The sequence below is a fragment of the Lynx rufus genome, unplaced genomic scaffold (assembly GCF_022079265.1).
Source record: "Lynx rufus isolate CCGP_SWC_20201006 ecotype Redwood Valley unplaced genomic scaffold, mLynRuf1.p SCAF_9, whole genome shotgun sequence".
NCBI lineage: Eukaryota > Metazoa > Chordata > Mammalia > Carnivora > Felidae > Lynx > Lynx rufus.
The window spans coordinates 69,848,033-69,866,188 of NW_025814897.1; the positions used below are offsets into that span (position 1 = coordinate 69,848,033).

Sequence of the window (18,156 nt, forward strand, 5' to 3'; positions counted from 1 at the left end):
CTCTGTTGTCTCTTGTACAGGGCGCACCTCTGTGCCTTGGAACATTCTCAGCCTCAGCACATTCTAGTCCCTTGGCCAGTGCTCATCCTTCTTGATCCATCCACCTCCTATGTTGTTTTCCTGGGCAGCCTCCTCTCTCCGGGTAGACTTAGATACCTCTTCCTTGGTATATGGGACGGCCTTGGCATAACCGGCCCTGCTCGGCATATATGACACCAGATGATAGTTGTCTATTTCTGTGTCGTCCTCTCCCACTAGAGTCTCACTTCCGGAGAGTAAAGCTCTGTTTATTTTTCTGACTCCCTTCTGGCATCCCAGCCCACCCAAGGCTGCCTGTGTCCGCGCACAGGGCGCTGTGCTGACACTGACCACGGCTTTTGCTTTCTAGCAGATCGAAAGAGCTTCTGCACCATCCACAGCACAGGGTATCTGAAGAGCTGGCCGCCCACAAAGATGGGGCTGGATGAAGACAGTGAACCAGACAACGAGGGCTGTAATCTCAGCTGCCTGGTCGCAATCGGACGACTACATTCTCACGTGGTTCCACAGCCGGTGAACGGGGAAATCAGGGTGAAGTCTATGGAATATGTGTCTCGGCACGCGATAGACGGGAAGTTTGTTTTTGTAGACCAGAGGTAAGAGTCTGTATATTACTCTTGAACAAGAATGGTACAAGGTTTTCAGCTCTGAGTGAAGCAGAGAAGACTGGGCCATCAGCTGGCTTTCTAAGAGAGAAGGAAGTGATGGGGATCTCTGCTAAAAACTGAGACCTCTCGGAATATCATCATAAATACAGAGATGTTTCCCTTTAATGTCCTTGGCATGTAGAGATGGGGAAGTAGAGTGGTTTGTCCATGGCCAGAAGAGAAATAGTAGGCATGGTATATGCTATCTGAACGTATGGACTGTTCCTGGGCCACTACAGTGACTGGAATTCTGGAATGTAGGGCTTGGAGAAGATTATCTAGTCCTGAGCTGTCTGATGGAGTAGTCCTTGGCTATGGTGATCTCATATGGCTGTTCAAGGTTTAATTTCATCAAAATGAAGTTAAAAATTCCTCAGACTTGATGGCACTAGAGTGTGTTACGCTAAACGAAATAGGTCAGGGAAAGACTGACCTTTCACTCATGTGAAATTTAAGAAACAAGACAGATGAACATAGGGGAAGGGAAGGAAAAAAAGAAGATAAAAGCAGAGAGGGAGGCAAACCATAAGAGACTCTTAAATACAGAGAACAAACTGAGGGGTGCCGAACGGGCGTTGGGTGGGGGGATGGGCTAAATGGGTGGTGGGCATTAGGGAGGGCACTTTTGGGATGGGTGCTAGGGGTTATAGGTAAGTGATGAATCACTGAATTCTACTCCAGAAACTAATATTACCCTGTATGTTAACGAACTTGCATTTAAGTTACAAAAAAAAAAAAAAAGAGTAAAAAAAAATTCCTCAGGCTCAGTAGCCATATTTCAGGTATTCAATAGCTACATGAGGCTAATGGCACAGATCTAGAACATTTCCATCGCAGTAAGCTCTGTTGGCCACACTGATCTAGTCCAATCTTATTTTTTTACGGGTGAGGAACTGGGGCCCAGCCTGAAGACTGGCTACCTCCAATTCACAGCTTAGTGGTAATGGACCTGAGCTAAGCACCCAGACGTCGTGTTTTCCACTGCTCTCTGCTGCCTCCCTGAGAATATTCACAGGCAGATAATTTTTCTGGCTATCAGAAATAGTCACTGTATGTTGGAAAAGGACACCACCACTTTTCAAGGTCCTTATGGCCCCCGCCGCCATAACTTCTAATGTTTGGTCATCCTGATTTAAAAAAAAAAAAAAAAAAAAAGGAGGGGGTAGTAAAATGGAAATTTGCACTGGGGTTTAGATTGCCTACCACATTTTTATGTGACTAGTTATCATTTCTAAGCCTCCTTTCTTGGGATGATGACCCCTTTGAAAGGCTACTTCCTTTCCCTCTGTTTGTGTAGCGTTGGTTAGATTCGGGTGCACCAACAAAAATACATCCATGTAGTAAGCCCTCTGAAAACCCAGCCAGCTTTGACCCTTGTTCTCACCAGCGGTAGTGGGGTTCATCGCTGCAGAGAGGCTAATTGTCTGAATTAACTTTTTCTTTAAAAAAAAATTCTAGGGCAACAGCTATTTTGGCATATTTACCGCAAGAACTTCTAGGCACATCATGTTATGAATATTTTCACCAAGATGACATAGGACATCTCGCAGAATGTCATAGGCAAGGTAAGCTGTACAAAAGGCCTTAAGTTTAAGGCGTCCCTCTTCTTCGACACTAGTCCACATAAGTGTTCCAGAGAAATCTGCCCCCAGTGATGTCAGCCAGCCTAGGAATCTCCAGGCCAGAACATCTCCGAAGAGAAGAAGCCGATGTTCCCAGGCCCTATTTGTCTCCTTACAGAGAACCCACTGACAGCCTAGCACTTTTGTGTACATAGGACAGTTCAATTTCTAGAAAGCATCTCTTGCCCAGAGAATTTACACGGACCCTGTGAAGATTTAGTATGGCTCCAACAGATCTGATTCTCTTTGCCATAAAATCCTGCAGTGCCTCCTGTATTTTCCTCTTGACTTAGGGCACTGCCCCATGTTAGCCTCCTGAGAGAGGAACCAGTATTGACCCGTTCCTTCACTGTCCACCAGATCCTGTCCATTCACCTCAGACATGCGTTTCCAAAGAGGCCCCATTTTGCACCTCCACTGCCACAACCCGAGCTCAGCCCTTGTGCCCAGCTGACCACTGTGATAGACATCCAGCAGGCCTCTGTTCCCTTCTGCCCCCAGTCACCTTCCATCTTTCATAGTTAGCCCATTTATGCCCCAGTCGATTGAGCTCCATACCGTCACATCCTTGCTCAAACCTCCCGCCTTTAGACTCAAGGCCAAATACCCTTGACAGGCACTCAAGACCCTCCCTCTCCTGGCCCTGCCCCACTTCCTCAGCTTCACGCCTCACCCCTGCCTGCAGAGAGACATCTCCTCATTCCCTGCCACTCCTCAGGCACTGCTGGATTCTTCCTCCCTCGAGGCTTTGCCCTCTTCTTCTGCATAGCTGCGTCTCATTCCTGTCCTGAGGGTGGGGGTCCCATCCCGTCTCCTCTTCTATCTCCGGTGCCTGGCACACGAAAGATGCTTGTTTGTTACGTAAAAGAGTAAAATGTGAATAGGTGAGTGACCTCCCTGGATTCTGCTGTCCTAAAAATGCTGTACTTCCCTCTGGCTTGATGATGGGGAAAGAACACGGGCCCTTGGGACAGGGCTTTTTCTCATTGCTGGTTCACTTCGTAGCCGATTCCGGTCAGAGGTCTATAACGCAGTCAGTTATTCCCCAGAGCCTCCATTTCGTACACTGAAAACTAGCAAGAAATTCATAAATGCCGTCGAAAGGCTCTGAATCAAACCCTCAGAAACAGCCTGTTCTCCGAGTGCCAGCTCCCTTGGCTTATTAAAGAGTGATGCCATGGAGCCTGAGTGCGCTTAGGATTTGGTTACTTTAATACATGGGTCTGAGGAAACAACATTCATGGTTTCTTTGCATTTTCAGTTTTACAGACAAGAGAAAAGATTACGACTAATTGCTATAAGTTTAAAATCAAAGATGGTTCTTTCATCACGCTGCGGAGTCGATGGTTCAGTTTCATGAACCCTTGGACCAAGGAAGTAGAATACATCGTCTCAACCAACACTGTTGTTTTGTAAGTGTTTTTCCTCTATCAGAGGCTCCCTTGCTTCAGAGATCAATGCTTTGGGCTCCTTACCTGGGCAAGGGGGGTACGGGCGACAGCCGGCATCACATCCTTTACTGCTACCTTGTTCATATCCCGTGAAGCCTCAGGATGGGCAGAAGCCAAAATTTCTCTGTTAACGACACGCTTCAGTACGCGTAGCATGCAGGCCCCTGGCTTGTGGAATTGCTCCAAGAAACAGCAACATTTCCCTCCCAATAAAGCAGTTAGCTTTTGAATTCTGAAGGCCCTGCACACAGGACATCCACGGGTACTGCCGTGCGGAGAAGGGGTGACAAACAGGTGCCAGCTCACAGTAGCCTTGGCTGAGGATGGGCGGGTATCCCTGCCCACCAGGCCGGTAGCCTGAGCACTGGCGGCTGGAGCGTTGCCTCAAAGGCCTGCTAGCTGAGAAGGGAAGGACCTCTTCCTTGGCAGGGACTGCACCACACCTCTCTTTCCCCGTGGTGTCCAAAGCCCCGCCTGTGGCTAGAGCTGAGTGAGGGGCTGGGGCGGGGTGCCTTGCAGACTGGCAAGAGAGGAGGCCTTGTAGCTATGGCGGCGGGCTGCCACAGTCACCATCTCTGCTGGACCGTGTCCCACACAAACTAGGAAGGCCCACCAGGCAGGCAGTGAGGCCAAAGGCCGGCATGATGTCCCTTGTGTTCTCAGACAGCGAGGAGACCTGCTGAGCCACTCAGACCCTTCGTTTTCTGGCCCGTCCAGGTCCACAGTGGACCCTGGACACCTTGGCCGAGGTGCGAGCTGCACGGTTGTGAGCAGGCCTGACTCATGTTTCCTTCTTGCTGGGATGTTCACAGAGCCAACGTCCTGGAAGGCGGGGACCCAACCTTCCCGCAGCTCACAGCGTCCCCCCACAGCATGGACAGCATGCTGCCCTCTGGAGAAGGTAACTATGTCCCGCAGGGGCATCGGGGCTTGCCCATGAGTAGCTGCTTGTGGCCAGCATACCATCCCCCCAGGTATTTGGTGTCCCCAGCTACCATATTTTATGGAACGAGGGAGGCCTCAAGGGGATGAGTGCTAACGACGTGGTCAGCTCATCTTCTCTGCTGAGCCTGGAAAACCCGGAGCTTATTTTGCCTTTCTTGAGGCTGCCTGCACCCTGGAAGCCCTTGAAACAGCAAAGTCCTTGCTCCTCTTGCGCTTTTCCTCTGTGTTGCGTGAAGTGCTTTTTGTTGACTGTGACTGGCTCCCGGGGTGGGAGGAGGGTGGTGTCAGCACTGGGGTATGTGCCACACCCAGTGGGGCTCCTTCCCTGGCTTGGCTCCAGCCCCTGGGTTCTGCGCTTGACTTATCCTTCCACGGGACCACCTCTGCTTGCTTGGCTGTCTTCGTTCCCTACCTCTCCATCAGTGACTCCTACATCCGGTCTGTCTCCGGAGCTCTAGGTCTGTCTCTCCAACTGCCTCCTGGACAGAGCCACCAGGAGTCTCAAAGGCACCTGAAATTCGGCATCTCCACACTGATTCTCTGCACTCCCTCATCTGGTTGGTTAAGCCAGAAACCTTGACAACTCCTTCTCGCCCATTGTATCTGAACACGAAATCCTGTCCCTTCTACTTAGGGACTTAGATTTCCATCGCCCTCCCATCTGTCATCTGGATTATTGCAGATAACTTTCTAACCCTAGTCTCACTACCCGCCCGCCACCAATCCCCTCCTTCCACTATAGATCATTCTCCATGCAGTGGACTTTCCAATAACCCAATCTGAGTGCCCTTTCTGTGTCAAGTCCCTTGGCACTCCTTATCGCCCGTGGGTACTGTCCAAATGCTACATGGCATCCCAGGCCTTTCCTGATCTGATTGGTACCTGTCTTCAGTCTCATCTATCACTCCTTTATCATCTTCATGATGACTTTCTTGGAGTCATCTCCCCAGTTTTGTCCTGCCTCGGTGGTCTTGCATAGATCAGTTGCTGTGCGTGGAATGCCTTCCCCTCCTTACCTCTCTGCCAAGCTAATTTATACTCCTCTCTCAAGACTCAGCTCAGAGTTCAACTTTTCCAGGAAGCTGCACTTGGTCCTGGATGAGTGGGGTGCCTTGTGCTTCCCTGCCAAACTTACCACACCTTGTTTCAGCCATTGTTCTTGTCTGTCTCCCTGTTAGACAGTGAGCTCCTTGAGGGCGGAGATGCTGACTTGTGAGGCTGGCCCGCAGTACAGTGGTGGTCAGGAAACAGATGTTGAGTGCCTGAGGGGAATTAAATGCTTTGCCTTGGCTTCTGATCCTGGAAGCCAACTTGAGCTTTCTGCTGGAATGCCTTTTCCTGACAAGCTATGGCCCTGCTGTCCTCTAGGGCATAACCCTAAGGTTGAACTTCAAGTGGATCACGAGATGAACTGGTTTTAACTGATAATAGCATTTCTTCCTCGGTTCCCCTTTCCCACTCTCAGATTCCTTTGTTGTAGGTGGCCCAAAGAGGACCCACCCCACTGTTCCAGGGATTCCAGGGGGAACCAGGGCTGGGGCAGGCAAAATAGGTCGAATGATTGCTGAAGAAATCATGGAGATCCACAGGCAAGTAATATCTTCTAGTCGCTCCCTTAAACCAGTGGTTCTCAATCCAGGGCCTTTTGCCTCCCCCTCAAGGGATGTTTTATGATGTCTGGAGACGCTTTTGGTTGCCATAACTGGGTAGGATGTTGCTGCTAAACATGCAATGGATAGACACCAGGGATGCAGCTTGCTCAGCATCCTGGAGGACATGGGACTGCCTCCCCCCCAATCTCCCCCGACCCCCAACGAAGAATTTTCCAGTCCAAAATGTCAGTAGTGTCGAGAACGAAAAATCTTGCCTTAAAGAAGCAAAACCCAAACAGGCCAGAGTTAAAGGAAATTTTCTTACTACTAAGGAGCTAACAAGGACAGATGAACATGGACATTACAGGACTACAGGAGAGCGATGACAGCTGGTGACCTGGGCCTTAACAAGACATTCGCTGCTTCTAGTCAAAAAGCTGCCTGGCTTTACTAATAGAGACCAAGCATTTCAGTTAGTAATAGAAGCTCTCTTGAGAGGGCTTCTTTTCCATATGAAAGACAGCAGAAGCAATTTACCTGGGTTTGAGTTCTGGGCCTCTACTTAGCTGTGCTTAAGAGATTCACTTAACTTTTTGGTGTCTGTTGAGCTAAACCATAAAAGGGGGCAATAACTGTATCTCTCAAGGATTGCCCTAGGAGTGTGAGAGATCTCTGGGAAGTTCCTACAACAGCAACTGACAATAGTGTGTGCTCAAACACTGTTAATTACATCTAAGTCTTTAACAGTAGTGATTGAGAGGGAAGCAGTTATAAATTCATCTGAATTTGGGGAATCGAAAGGGTAGTAACCAGGTCCTTAGGAATGCACACTTAATGGAACATAGGAGAAGGGAAAAATTCTTCCCTCCTGCCATGGATTTTCTCTCAGGAGAACTAAAAGCTGGTCTTGCTTTCTCATTAGCCATAGAGGAGGCTCTTATCCCAGTGGGTAGAATAGTTCTGTCCCAACCCTCTGTGAATGATGGGTATGTCCCCTTGAGCCTACTTCAAGATGTGGGGCAGTGTGCAGTGATAATCATAATCTTACCAACCACTGATAATGATGCTTGAAACCACCCAAGAACAGTAGAAAACAGTCCTTGCGGTCAAGGATCTTATAATCTTTGAGAAGTCTGTTTTCTTTATGATCACACAAAAAAGGGAGAGTGCATGAGCTGAAGCAGGGAAGGGAGATTGCTAAGAATCCTAATAAATAATGCTAAGAAGTTTAGACAGGGGGAAAAAAAATTGTAAGAGCCCATTCATTGTAGGAGGCTGAGCAGATGTCCAAAGTGTTGTGCTAATAAGCATTATGGAAAGTTAGACTGGAATAGGAAGAGACGAAGGTGAGCATTAGTAAGTTTGGTAAGCTTACTAAGTTTTTAGTAAGCAATTAGTACCCATCTGTGTGTTCTAAGAGTGCATGGTATATAGCTGTAACCTACCTTTGAGGAGCTTATGATCCAGGAGAGAGAAAGCTTATTCACTCCCAACTCTACAGAACTGGGCAATACAGGCCAATGGCCAGAAGGCTACTAGGCAGTGGAGGGAGGGGTACTTGGGTAACCCGCAAGTTGCATTCATCCACGTAGAAGCTAAAGGCCTGGTGGTCACACAGCTGCCACCATACTTGAGCTTCACCGCTAGGCCATGGCTTCCTTTCCTGAGGTCCTTGAGCCTGGCGAGCATAGATGTGGATTTACAGTTCTAAGACTTTTTCCTCTCTGTTTATCTACTATACTGAGAAACATACTAGCTGAGAGCACTTGGACCCCTTTTTCATCACCTGTTGCTTTAGAAGGCGGTGGGGACAGCTGCTGCTGCTGCTACCACTACTGCAAGGCTACTTTCTAGGTGTGGCTGAACCACCCTGGCACATTCCATTTCCTTAGAATATTCACTAGATAAAAAGTGTTTGTAGGGAAGAGGATAAGTCACTTGCTGTGGGTTCTAGCTCATGGTATGCAAAAAGCTACAGGGAGAACTTCTAAAGCCCCCTCCAACTCTGAGATCTGGATACTGTAAGAAATGAAACTGGCCACTCACCTGAAACTCAACCACCTGAAATGCAAACCCTAATCCGAGGGCTTTGTCAGTGAGATGCTAGGCTCCAGGGTCTGCATTCTAGATCAGGGCCTGTGGGATAAATGCAGCTTCTCGCCTGTTTTTGTATATATCCTGTTTTACATGTTTGCTTCTTTGCGAGAGAGAGCGTGTGGGTGCGCCCACAAGTGGGGGAGGAGCAGAGAGAGAATGAGAGAGTGAATCCCAAGCAGGCTGCACACTGTCGGCACGTGGGGCTCCAGCTCACAACCATGAGATCATGACCTGAGTCGAAATCAAGAGCCAGACGCTTAACCGACTGAGCCACCCAGGCGCCCTAAATATAATTTTATTGGAACACAGCTACACTCACTCATTTCCATATGGTCTATGGTTGCTTTCAAGCTACAATGGCAGAAGTGGATAATTGTGACCAAGACCATATGTCCTACAGAGCCTAGAATAGTTTGATCCTTCATAGGAAAAGTTTGCCAATCCCTATTCTGGGTCTTCATCCTTCTCCTTACCCCCACCCCTCACACACCACTGAAGAAAACGAAAGGCAAAATAACTAACTCCTCTTTTCTCTGACAGAATAAGAGGGTCATCGCCTTCCAGTTGTGGCTCCAGCCCATTAAATATCACAAGTACACCTCCCCCTGATGCCTCTTCTCCAGGAGGCAAAAAGGTAAGGCTGATGACTCTCAGACTAAGGCCCTTCTTAATCTGGAGAGCCTCTTGCCCAAGTTGCAATACTGGGGGTGGGAGTAAATAATTAGTGATGGTTGCTGAAACAACGTGGACGCTCTTTTCCTTTTAAGTAAATGCACCTATATGAGTTGAGGTAGAATGCATACCGGTGGAGTTAGGGAGGCTTGCTGACATCCTTAGAGGATTTATTTCATGTGAATGCAGGAAGGCAGAAAGGATGTTCTAAGGAATGGGGAGGCCACCACACTGAGGGAGTATTTCTTTTTTTTTTTTTTCAACGTTTATTTTTGGGACAGAGAGAGACAGAGCATGAACGGGGGAGGGGCAGAGAGAGAGAGGGAGACACAGAATCGGAAACAGGCTCCAGGCTCTGAGCCATCAGCCCAGAGCCCGACGCGGGGCTCGAACTCACGGACCGCGAGATCGTGACCTGGCTGAAGTCGGACGCTTAACCGACTGCGCCACCCAGGCGCCCCCCCTTTTTTTTTTTTTTTTTTTTTTACTGAGGGAGTATTTCAAGAGCTCCCATGAAGAAAGCATTAGTGAGTGCCTTGCACCAAAAACTATCTAGTTCTTTACCAAGAACTGTCAAGGGAGAAAAATATCCTCGGTGTCCAGTGCAGGCACTGGAAATAGGAATACTACCAGAAGCAACTTTGGTGCTGTGGAAGCCAAACCATGCCTTTGCAGCTGCAGAATACCTGGGGGATCTGCTACCTGGGTTTCCTGTGATGTGACAGCACAAGAATTTTATGTCACCAGCCCTCATGAAGAGTTGGCTAGAAGACTGCACTATAAACAGGCTTAGAAACCACTCTTTTGTTTCCAAGTGTAGGGGCCATCTTAATTGTAAATCATACATGCATTTATAGTGCCTGATGTCAACATAGATTAGGATAATCCAAGGGCCAGCATCTTTGGACACAGATCATCCTTCTCTTGTCTCCCAAAATATACAGAGAGAAAGAATATTAGTAATTTACACAGACAGGACTCCTAGAACACAAATTGTATCAAACGCAGGACATGGGTTTTCAAAACTGCATTCCTCAAGGCTCAGGTTACCAGGAGCTGTGGTGCTGGCAGGTGGGATGGGGCAAGGGCAGTTGGGGGAATGGAGAGGGTAAGGGTAAGGTCGGGACTCTTGCTTCTACCAGGGCAGCTTTATTTTATATATGAATCTTCTGTAAAAATTTCTATTTGAAAATAAGTTTCCAAACCCGATAAAGGTTTGAAAGGCAATTAATGGGTAAGAGTGGTCAATGAAAAACCCGAGCTTGAAGCCTGGCTTTGCCGTGTGCTAGCTATGGGCCCTTGTATAATTATTTAGCCCTAGTTCTTGTTTTTTATTTTGTTTTATAACGAGGCTACTATAGGTTAGGACAGCCAGTATCTTTGCACATTAAGCCCTGTTATAAGGTAATATATGTGAAAATTCCTGGCCTTTGTTAGACTCAGAAAATAGCACCAGTGGATGAAGCCTAGGCTTGGCACATCCTCAGTCTCTGCTTGCAGGTTTTGCTCTTAGGTCTGTTCTATCCCAAGATCCTCCATCCATATTGGGTCCAGCATCTCCTTAGGGTGGTCTCCCCTTCTCTGCTTCTCACTTCAACTTTTAGACCTTTGACTTCCTGGTATTACCAAGAATCCCGCTACTCTGTTTTGAAAGGTTATCACTCCAGTAGAGTGCTTAAATATTACTCAGGGAACTTACACATTTTCTCCTCTTAGTCTAACAACTTTATAGGTGACAAAATCTAAGTTCCCAAACATTAAATGCTGGGCTAATCATTTAACAAGTATAGGCCAAAACTTAAATTCAGGTCTCGACTGTTGATTCTTTTCACACCAACAACTGCAGAGATCCAGAAGTGTACTCTACATCACAATGCCCCAAGTATTTTTGACGCATTTGCGGCAATTTTTTTGGGGGGGGGGGGCGGGGGGCTTATAAAAATGGGAAGAAATTCTGAATAGGAGTCCTCAGCAACAGGACTTATAAGAGCAGCTTAAACAAGATGGAGTTAGAAATGACAGCAGCATTGTGCCAAAGCCATGAGAGTAAAGGTGGCCCCAGGCTTCCAGCCCTTCCCAGTCACTTTCAAATTGGGCAGGTCCAAAAATGAGCCATTCAGTTTGACAACTAGTTCATTCAGAGGCAAGCTTAAAAAGTGAGGCTCTAAGTGAACCTCCTCGGTCCAGGGAAAGTCTGGACATCCAGAGGCATAAGGTAGGTTCAGATAAAGTGGCAGCTCCCCTAAATATCATCTGCAGTCTTTTTTTTTGGAGGGCAGGGGAGAGGTGTTGAGGGGGGAAGGACCTTTTCAGGGGTCTCCCAAGGCCAAAACTATTTTCATAAAGTAAAACTTTTTTTTCTCCCACTGTTAATACAGGAACTGACAGTGCAAAAGCAGTGTCGGGTAAAACTGCTGGTGCTTTTGCAAAAATCACGGCAGTGGCACCAAACTGTACTAGTAGTCACTGTAGTCTTCATCAACTCACAAAAAAATAAATTTGCAAGCCAGCTTTAGAATGTCCTTAATAAGCAGTAAAAATACCGCATAAAATCCTGGAGTCAATGTTTTCATACTGATACAACTGGGAAATGTGCATGAACTATGTACTGCCCTGGTTGCCTCAAAGGAAAGCACTTGCATGACCAAGTCACGAGCTAAACAAATTGCTTTTGTCATAGCATAGACCATTTTTACTACTGCAAACTGCGGTTATTCAGACTTGAGTATTTAGAGACATTTTCTTGAAAATGTACGTGAGTGCAAGGAAAACAACTGACAGTGTTTGTTGCCAGTGAGAAAATTTTAGCTTTCAAGCAAAGATTAGAGTTTTTGGAAAACTTGTAACTGCTACTTTGAGCTCACCAGTTTCCCGGGATTTAAAAGGTATTTCTGCTGATAGAGGTAATATTATTTTCCAAATGACCAACGCAAAATCATGCAAAGGTACACCGATGCATTTTTATATACTAGAGTACAAGAATTTCACCGATAAGGTTTCAGATTCCATGTTGTACCTAATCTTTAAGAAACTTCCACTTGAGTCTTGATACAGAATCATCAGAATACCAAAGTTATTTGAAAAGACTATTCAAATATACCTCCCTTTTCCACCAAACAACATCTAAACAGGAGAAGAAAATGAGAATCCAGTTAAATCCAGTTAAGCCAGACATTTGATTAAAAAAAAAAAAAAAAAGACATTTCTGAACTTTTGTTTTAAAAAAGCTATTTTTCATTAAAATGCTATTCAGGTTAACATATAATAGGTTTATTAGATTTAAAAATTTTTAGTTGTAACTTCGCATATAGGAAATACTGATAAATACAGCATACATAAACACATGGTCTTTGGAGTTTTCAATTTGTAATGCCACCTACTGGCAAGACTCGCAATCACTGCCTCCTTGGAAATCTAATCAGCTGCTGAGGTTTTAGTCCTTGGCCTTCAAGAATCATGTGAATAGTGTGATCCAAGGTAAACAAATGCTCTAGGGATTTTACTCGGTCTTTAAATTGCCTGTGTGGGCTGAATCATCCAGAGAAAATAATTTGGGGGAGAGGTTTATCGTACTGTGACCATTCCTAATAACTTCCTGTTTGAAATCCTCAAATAGGAAACTGAACATTTCCCCCCCTACCTTTCTCTTTTCAACATGCTTCGTTTTCTTGATGATCTTGAGTCCAATACTGATTAAAACTGTTAATGATACAAAAACTTCACTTTTTGTTCGTAGATTTTAAATGGAGGGACTCCAGACATTCCTTCCAGTGGCCTACTACCAGGGCAGGCTCAGGAAAACCCAGGTTATCCATATTCTGATAGTTCTTCTATTCTTGGTAAGTAGCATTATTACTCGTTTCCACTGTCAGAAGCTTGCACAACATCTGGCATGAAGTCAATTTTAAGAAATGAATAAAACACACTAGTTCTAACCTAGTTTAAAATTTGTTTAAATCTTTACTTCAAAGTTCAGTTTAGTGGTTGAGTTCAGGTGGAGATTCCAGGTTTGTCCCTGGAACTCAAAAGGAGACTCCAGCAGCCTAGAGACAGCCATTTTCCCATGTGGGCCAGAAATCTTCAGTGGGAGAGCTGCTGAAGGTTCAGAGATAAAGCCTGGAAGGATGATCAATAAGCATTTCAGAGGGTATTAAAAGTCATGAAGTGATAAAGAGTTTGTTTCTCCCATCTCACCCATCTTTTTCTCCATTTGTCTTCCCAGATCTTTTTTTTCCTAAATCCCTACCTTCCTATTTGTCTTTCCTTCTGTATCTCCCTCCTTGTAACTGGTTACGTCAGAATATTAAAGTGAGGTCAACTCCAATGCTTTTTGTTTCTAAAAAGTTGGTTATTCTGAGACACAACAAAGTTAAAAAAAAAAAAAAAAGGCAATGCAGCCCCAACGCAGTCTTTCTCACCATTCTCCCCTTACTGTTATGTACTACTAATATTAAACATGCTTTGGGATTATGACTGACCAGTCTTCCTCTTCTCCCACAGGTGAGAACCCTCACATAGGCATAGACATGATAGAAAACGACCAAGGCTCAAGCAGTCCCAGCAATGATGAAGCAGCAATGGCCGTCATAATGAGTCTCTTGGAAGCAGATGCTGGGCTGGGAGGTCCTGTTGACTTCAGTGACTTGCCATGGCCGCTGTAAACACTACATGTTGCTTTGGCAACAGCTACAGTATCAAAGTGCATTACTGGTGGAGTTTTACAGTCTGTGAAGCTTACTGGATAAGGAGAGAACAGCTTTTATGTACTGTCCTCATAAAAGCCACCTCAGAGCCATTGATACAAGTCAATCTTACTATGTGTAACTTCAGACAAAGTGGAACTAAGCCTGCTCCAGTGTTTTCTCATCATTGATTATTGGGCTAGCTGTGGATAGCTTGCATTAATTGTATATTTTGGATTCTGTTTGTGTTGAATTTTTTAATCATCGTGCACAGAAGCATCATTGGTAGCTTTTATATGCAAATGGTCATTTCAGATGTATGGTGTTTTTACACTACAAAGAAGTCCCCCATGTGGATATTTCTTATACTAATTGTATCATAAAGCTGTTTATTCTTCCTTGTAAGAATCCTTTACTATAAATATGGGTTAAAGTATAATGTATTAGACAGTTAAATATTTTTAATAAATGTTTCCCTTGTTCTATAAATACTGTTTGTGCTACAGGGCTGGATCAACTTTCTACAGTGGGTTTTTAAGGACAAGCCACACCCATAACATTTACAGTGCCTTTCTGGCCTTCGTAACAAACGTAGGACTTACAGAATTTCCCTGTGTTAATAGCTTAGCTATACTGTTAAAATAATTCCTCCCCAAATAGTTGGCAGTTTTACGTGAGTACAATGTTACTGCTTAAACACATATTTCAAATCCTATGAAATTAGATTCAAGAGTAGGTGTAGCAAATGGGCTTATTTCCTACAACTCCTCTCTGCTCATGGTTGTATAGCTTCACACAGTAAGTAACCCCTGACCCAAGCATTTTTGCTTCCTTCGTGAATTGGGCCACAGAGTATTTTTTTCAAAAGAATTTGCACAGTTTGCTAAGAGGAACAGCACAGTATAACGGACAAAGCACCAAACCAGTGTCAGAAATTGTCTCCGAAACCTAAGGTTCTCCTATAACCTAGTAAAGCCATCACTCTTGATGTTAGGTTTGACTAGAAAATGTTCTTTTTTTTTTTTTTTTAGCTCAAACACTGCTTCGGATTTAGTAGGGAATCTAAGTGCTTCATCGCACATCAACCAAACTGGAGGTCCATGAGCTACCACTAAGACAGGAAATCTATGAGACTAAGGGATCTGGTCAAGATGGTTATAAACTTGATGAGAAACATTAAAACAATGGAATTTTATTTTGATGAAAAACTCGAGTTTACAATCATTTAGTAAATGAAGAGCAAACACTTCATTTTCCTATCCCATAACTCTTAAGAAAAAAAAAATTAGTAAATAAATATCTGAACAGATAAAGGGTAAGGCAGACTGGATGTTCACACTTCCTGCATGTGACTCACTGTAAAAGGGCAAGAACAGCACTGGAGAGAAGATAGATAGGGGCATTGAATCTCATCCTAATCATTCAAATAAGCCCAATGATAAATACTCATTTTTTTTTGCTCATCATGGGCAGCAAACTATACACATTTTACTGAAGGAATACTTTGATAGAAGCACTTATTTCAGTTATATTGTGCATCACAACTATAAAAATGGCTTGAACAGTTCCATTTAACCACCATTTATAAAGTGCAACTATGTAATATTCTACATTTTACCTGGGGTGTGATGAGTATCAATCTAAGCTGAAAAGACCCCAGCTGCCAATTTTCACCACTTCTGAAAATATCTAGATGTGTGAAAAAGGACAGTCCCCCATACAAAGAACCAATTTCACAAACCTACTGGTAAACAAATACATTTATATAACTGGAACCTCAGGATGCTAGAGTTGTACTCATTTAAAAAACCATTCAGCTACCTTTGGTCTTTAAAAAAGCCTCCACTGCAATATCCTAAACATTGTTATGTGCATCTCACGATGAAGAGCGTGGCCTTGTAGTGCAGAATGAGGAGAGCGCGACGTCACCGTGAAGGGTAGCATGCGATGGTTTCAAGGAACATCAGCATCACAGCATTGGATTCTGTGCATCAGGATCGAGGTCATTGTTGCCAGAAGGAGGGTGCATCGGGAGAATATCCAGCTCGTCTACTTGTGGAGTCGGGTGCATGACTACCAGCTGGTCCTGGGGAATGTCTGCGGCAGCTGCTGCAAGGTTGGTGATAGATTTGCTCTTTACACACTGAAAGTCTACATGCCGACTCTTTCCTTCTTCCTTCTCCCAAGACATTCGAATAAAGGGTCTTTGGACATAGTTGTAAATCACTTCTGGGCGGCCCCCAGGCCTTTTCTTTACTTTTTCTTTGTAGGTAGGATAACCTGGAGGAGAGAAAAATTTTAAAAACTGAGGATACACACACACACACACACACACACACACACACCCCTGTACACTTCTCGCCAAAGTTAGCCTACAGAGGGCTTTTCTGCCGTAGTTCCTGAACAAACAGAAATTAAAGAAGGGAAACCAATATTCTATCTCCTTAGTCATCAGTTCAACAGCCAGAAACTGAAACCCTACAGATACAATTCATACAGGTTTCTCCCATCCTCTCCACTCAATACACCAATCACCAGAAAAACATTCATAAAGTAAAAGCATGGAGGGGATAGGTCCCAAATACAATGGCATGTAATGGAGTGCATTTTGGGCTCTACCTGTGTGTCCTTAACATTGCTGAACCTTTCCCTTCACAGGATTATCTTGCCTCAAGGCCTGCAATTTATTGCCACATTAGCCTTCTAATTTCCTTAAACCTAAATCTCCTCTTTATATTGCTTTGGGTTTTTTGTTGTTGATGTTGTTGTTAAAAGATAAAGAGCCACAGAGCTCTTCAGCTTCACTGGTTCTAAGTACACTTCTGCACATAGGTCAGCAAAGACACTTCTAGTTTGGGAAAAGTTTCAGTCATTTACCAGGAAGGTAATTTTTCCAAAAACAAACACTTCTTAGAAGCTATTTTAAGTCCCCTCCTTCTCTCCTACTAGCAAGAATTGCTAGTTTAGACCAGGGACTGGCAAACATTTTCTGTAAAGGGCCGGACAGTAAATATTTCAGGCTCATTTTAGCTTGGATTTCAACTACTCATCTATGCCACTATAAAGTGAAATCAGCCACAGAAATACGTAAACGAATGAGCATGCCTATGTTCCAATAAAAAAAAGAACAGACAATGGAAGGAAAAACAACAGGCAATGGGCAAGATTAAGCTCATGGGCCACAGACCATATCAGAATCAGGAAAAACTAGGGAGAACCTGGGTAGCTCAGTTGATTAAGTATCCAACTCTTGATTTCAGCCCAGGTCATGACCTCATGGTTCAAGAGTTTGAGCCCCAATCGGGGTCCGTGCTGATATTGCGGGACCTGCTTGTGATTCTCGTCTCCCTCTCTCTCTCTCTGCCCTTCCCCTGCTCATGCTCGCTCTCTCCTTAGCTAAATAAATAAATAATTTTTTACATCAGAAAAAACTAGAAAAACCTCATACACTAGGGTCTCTATAATTATTGCATAAAGGATGTATGTAGGCATCATTGGTAGCTAGAATATTTAGCCATGTATGGAATGTGCACGTATGTGGCTCAGGGGCAAGCAGGGCTAAAAACCTTTTCAAGACCTTCTGCAGGATGTCGTTTCACACTCCCACCAATCAATTACCATTTGAAGGGCAGCTCTAGAGTTCAGAAAGGTCTCCAGATCTATTCCTTTGTCCTTGATTCCTCTTGGACTATTAGAAAGTCTTTTAAATTCCTATCTCACCATATTTCAATCTGTCCTCCACACAAAGTCACCATACTGACACAAGTGTAATATTACAGCCTTGCTTAAAAACTACCAATGGCTGGGGCGCCTGGGTGGCTCAGTCAGTTGAGCATCCAACTTCGGCTCAGGTCATGATCTCACGGTTCGTGGGTTCGAGCCCCGCATCAGGCTCTGTGCTGACAGCTTGCTCAGAGCCTGCTTCGGATTCTGTGTCTCGCTCTCTCTCTACCTCTCCCCCACTCATGCTCTCTCAAAAATAAATAAGTGTTAAAAAAAATAACCCTACCAATGGTTTCCTCATGCTTCAAGGGAAAGTCCATAGTCCTTAGCATAGTATGTAAGGCTTTTTTACAACCTACTTGTCATCAGGCTTCAGCTCAAGTATGTCTGCCTTAGGGAGGCCTTCCTCAACCTCCTAATTTACAGTAGCTTCCAGGTGCCTTCTTTCTAGCTTTGAAATCAAACAGCTAAATTCCACTATTTACAAAATGACAGAGAACATCACACAATGGTGAAGCAAACGTGTGAGCAATTCCACTGTTTTTAAGCCCAAAGTCTCCTCCCCTTCCTGCAAACACCCTATTTTTGGTTGTTCTTTCCCAAATGTCTCAGCAGCCCATTACTGTCATCTCCAACAGCTCAACTGGTCACTGATCAACACCACTATCAGCATCACAAATATACTG

At 44.7% G+C, this 18,156-nt stretch overlaps 2 protein-coding genes across 16 annotated transcripts in view; one reads left to right on the top strand and one right to left on the bottom strand.

Moving 5' to 3' along the window:
- Positions 1 to 14,236, top strand: part of BMAL1 (basic helix-loop-helix ARNT like 1) — a 99,808-nt gene extending 85,572 nt beyond the window's left edge. For 4 of the 10 annotated variants that reach the window (XM_047072579.1, XM_047072584.1, XM_047072581.1 and 1 more), the window contains 8 exons: positions 389 to 635; positions 2,145 to 2,251; positions 3,570 to 3,720; positions 4,572 to 4,660; positions 6,170 to 6,293; positions 8,934 to 9,027; positions 12,802 to 12,904; positions 13,566 to 14,236. In XM_047072579.1, the coding sequence (XP_046928535.1) occupies positions 389 to 635; positions 2,145 to 2,251; positions 3,570 to 3,720; positions 4,572 to 4,660; positions 6,170 to 6,293; positions 8,934 to 9,027; positions 12,802 to 12,904; positions 13,566 to 13,726 (1,076 nt within the window). In that variant the 3' untranslated portion in view covers positions 13,727 to 14,236. The remainder of the gene's footprint in view (positions 1 to 388; positions 636 to 2,144; positions 2,252 to 3,569; positions 3,721 to 4,571; positions 4,661 to 6,169; positions 6,294 to 8,933; positions 9,028 to 12,801; positions 12,905 to 13,565) is intronic. The other 6 variants (XM_047072583.1, XM_047072588.1, XM_047072582.1 and 3 more) reach the window with 3 other exon arrangements.
- The window catches only part of BTBD10 (BTB domain containing 10), an 89,625-nt gene continuing 84,339 nt past the window's right edge, over positions 12,871 to 18,156 (bottom strand). For 5 of the 6 annotated variants that reach the window (XM_047072591.1, XM_047072593.1, XM_047072590.1 and 2 more), the window contains one exon: positions 14,924 to 16,027. In XM_047072591.1, the coding sequence (XP_046928547.1) occupies positions 15,717 to 16,027 (311 nt within the window). In that variant the 3' untranslated portion in view covers positions 14,924 to 15,716. Of the gene's footprint in view, positions 13,182 to 14,923; positions 16,028 to 18,156 lie in introns of those variants that run through there. The other variant, XR_006960767.1, reaches the window with a different exon arrangement.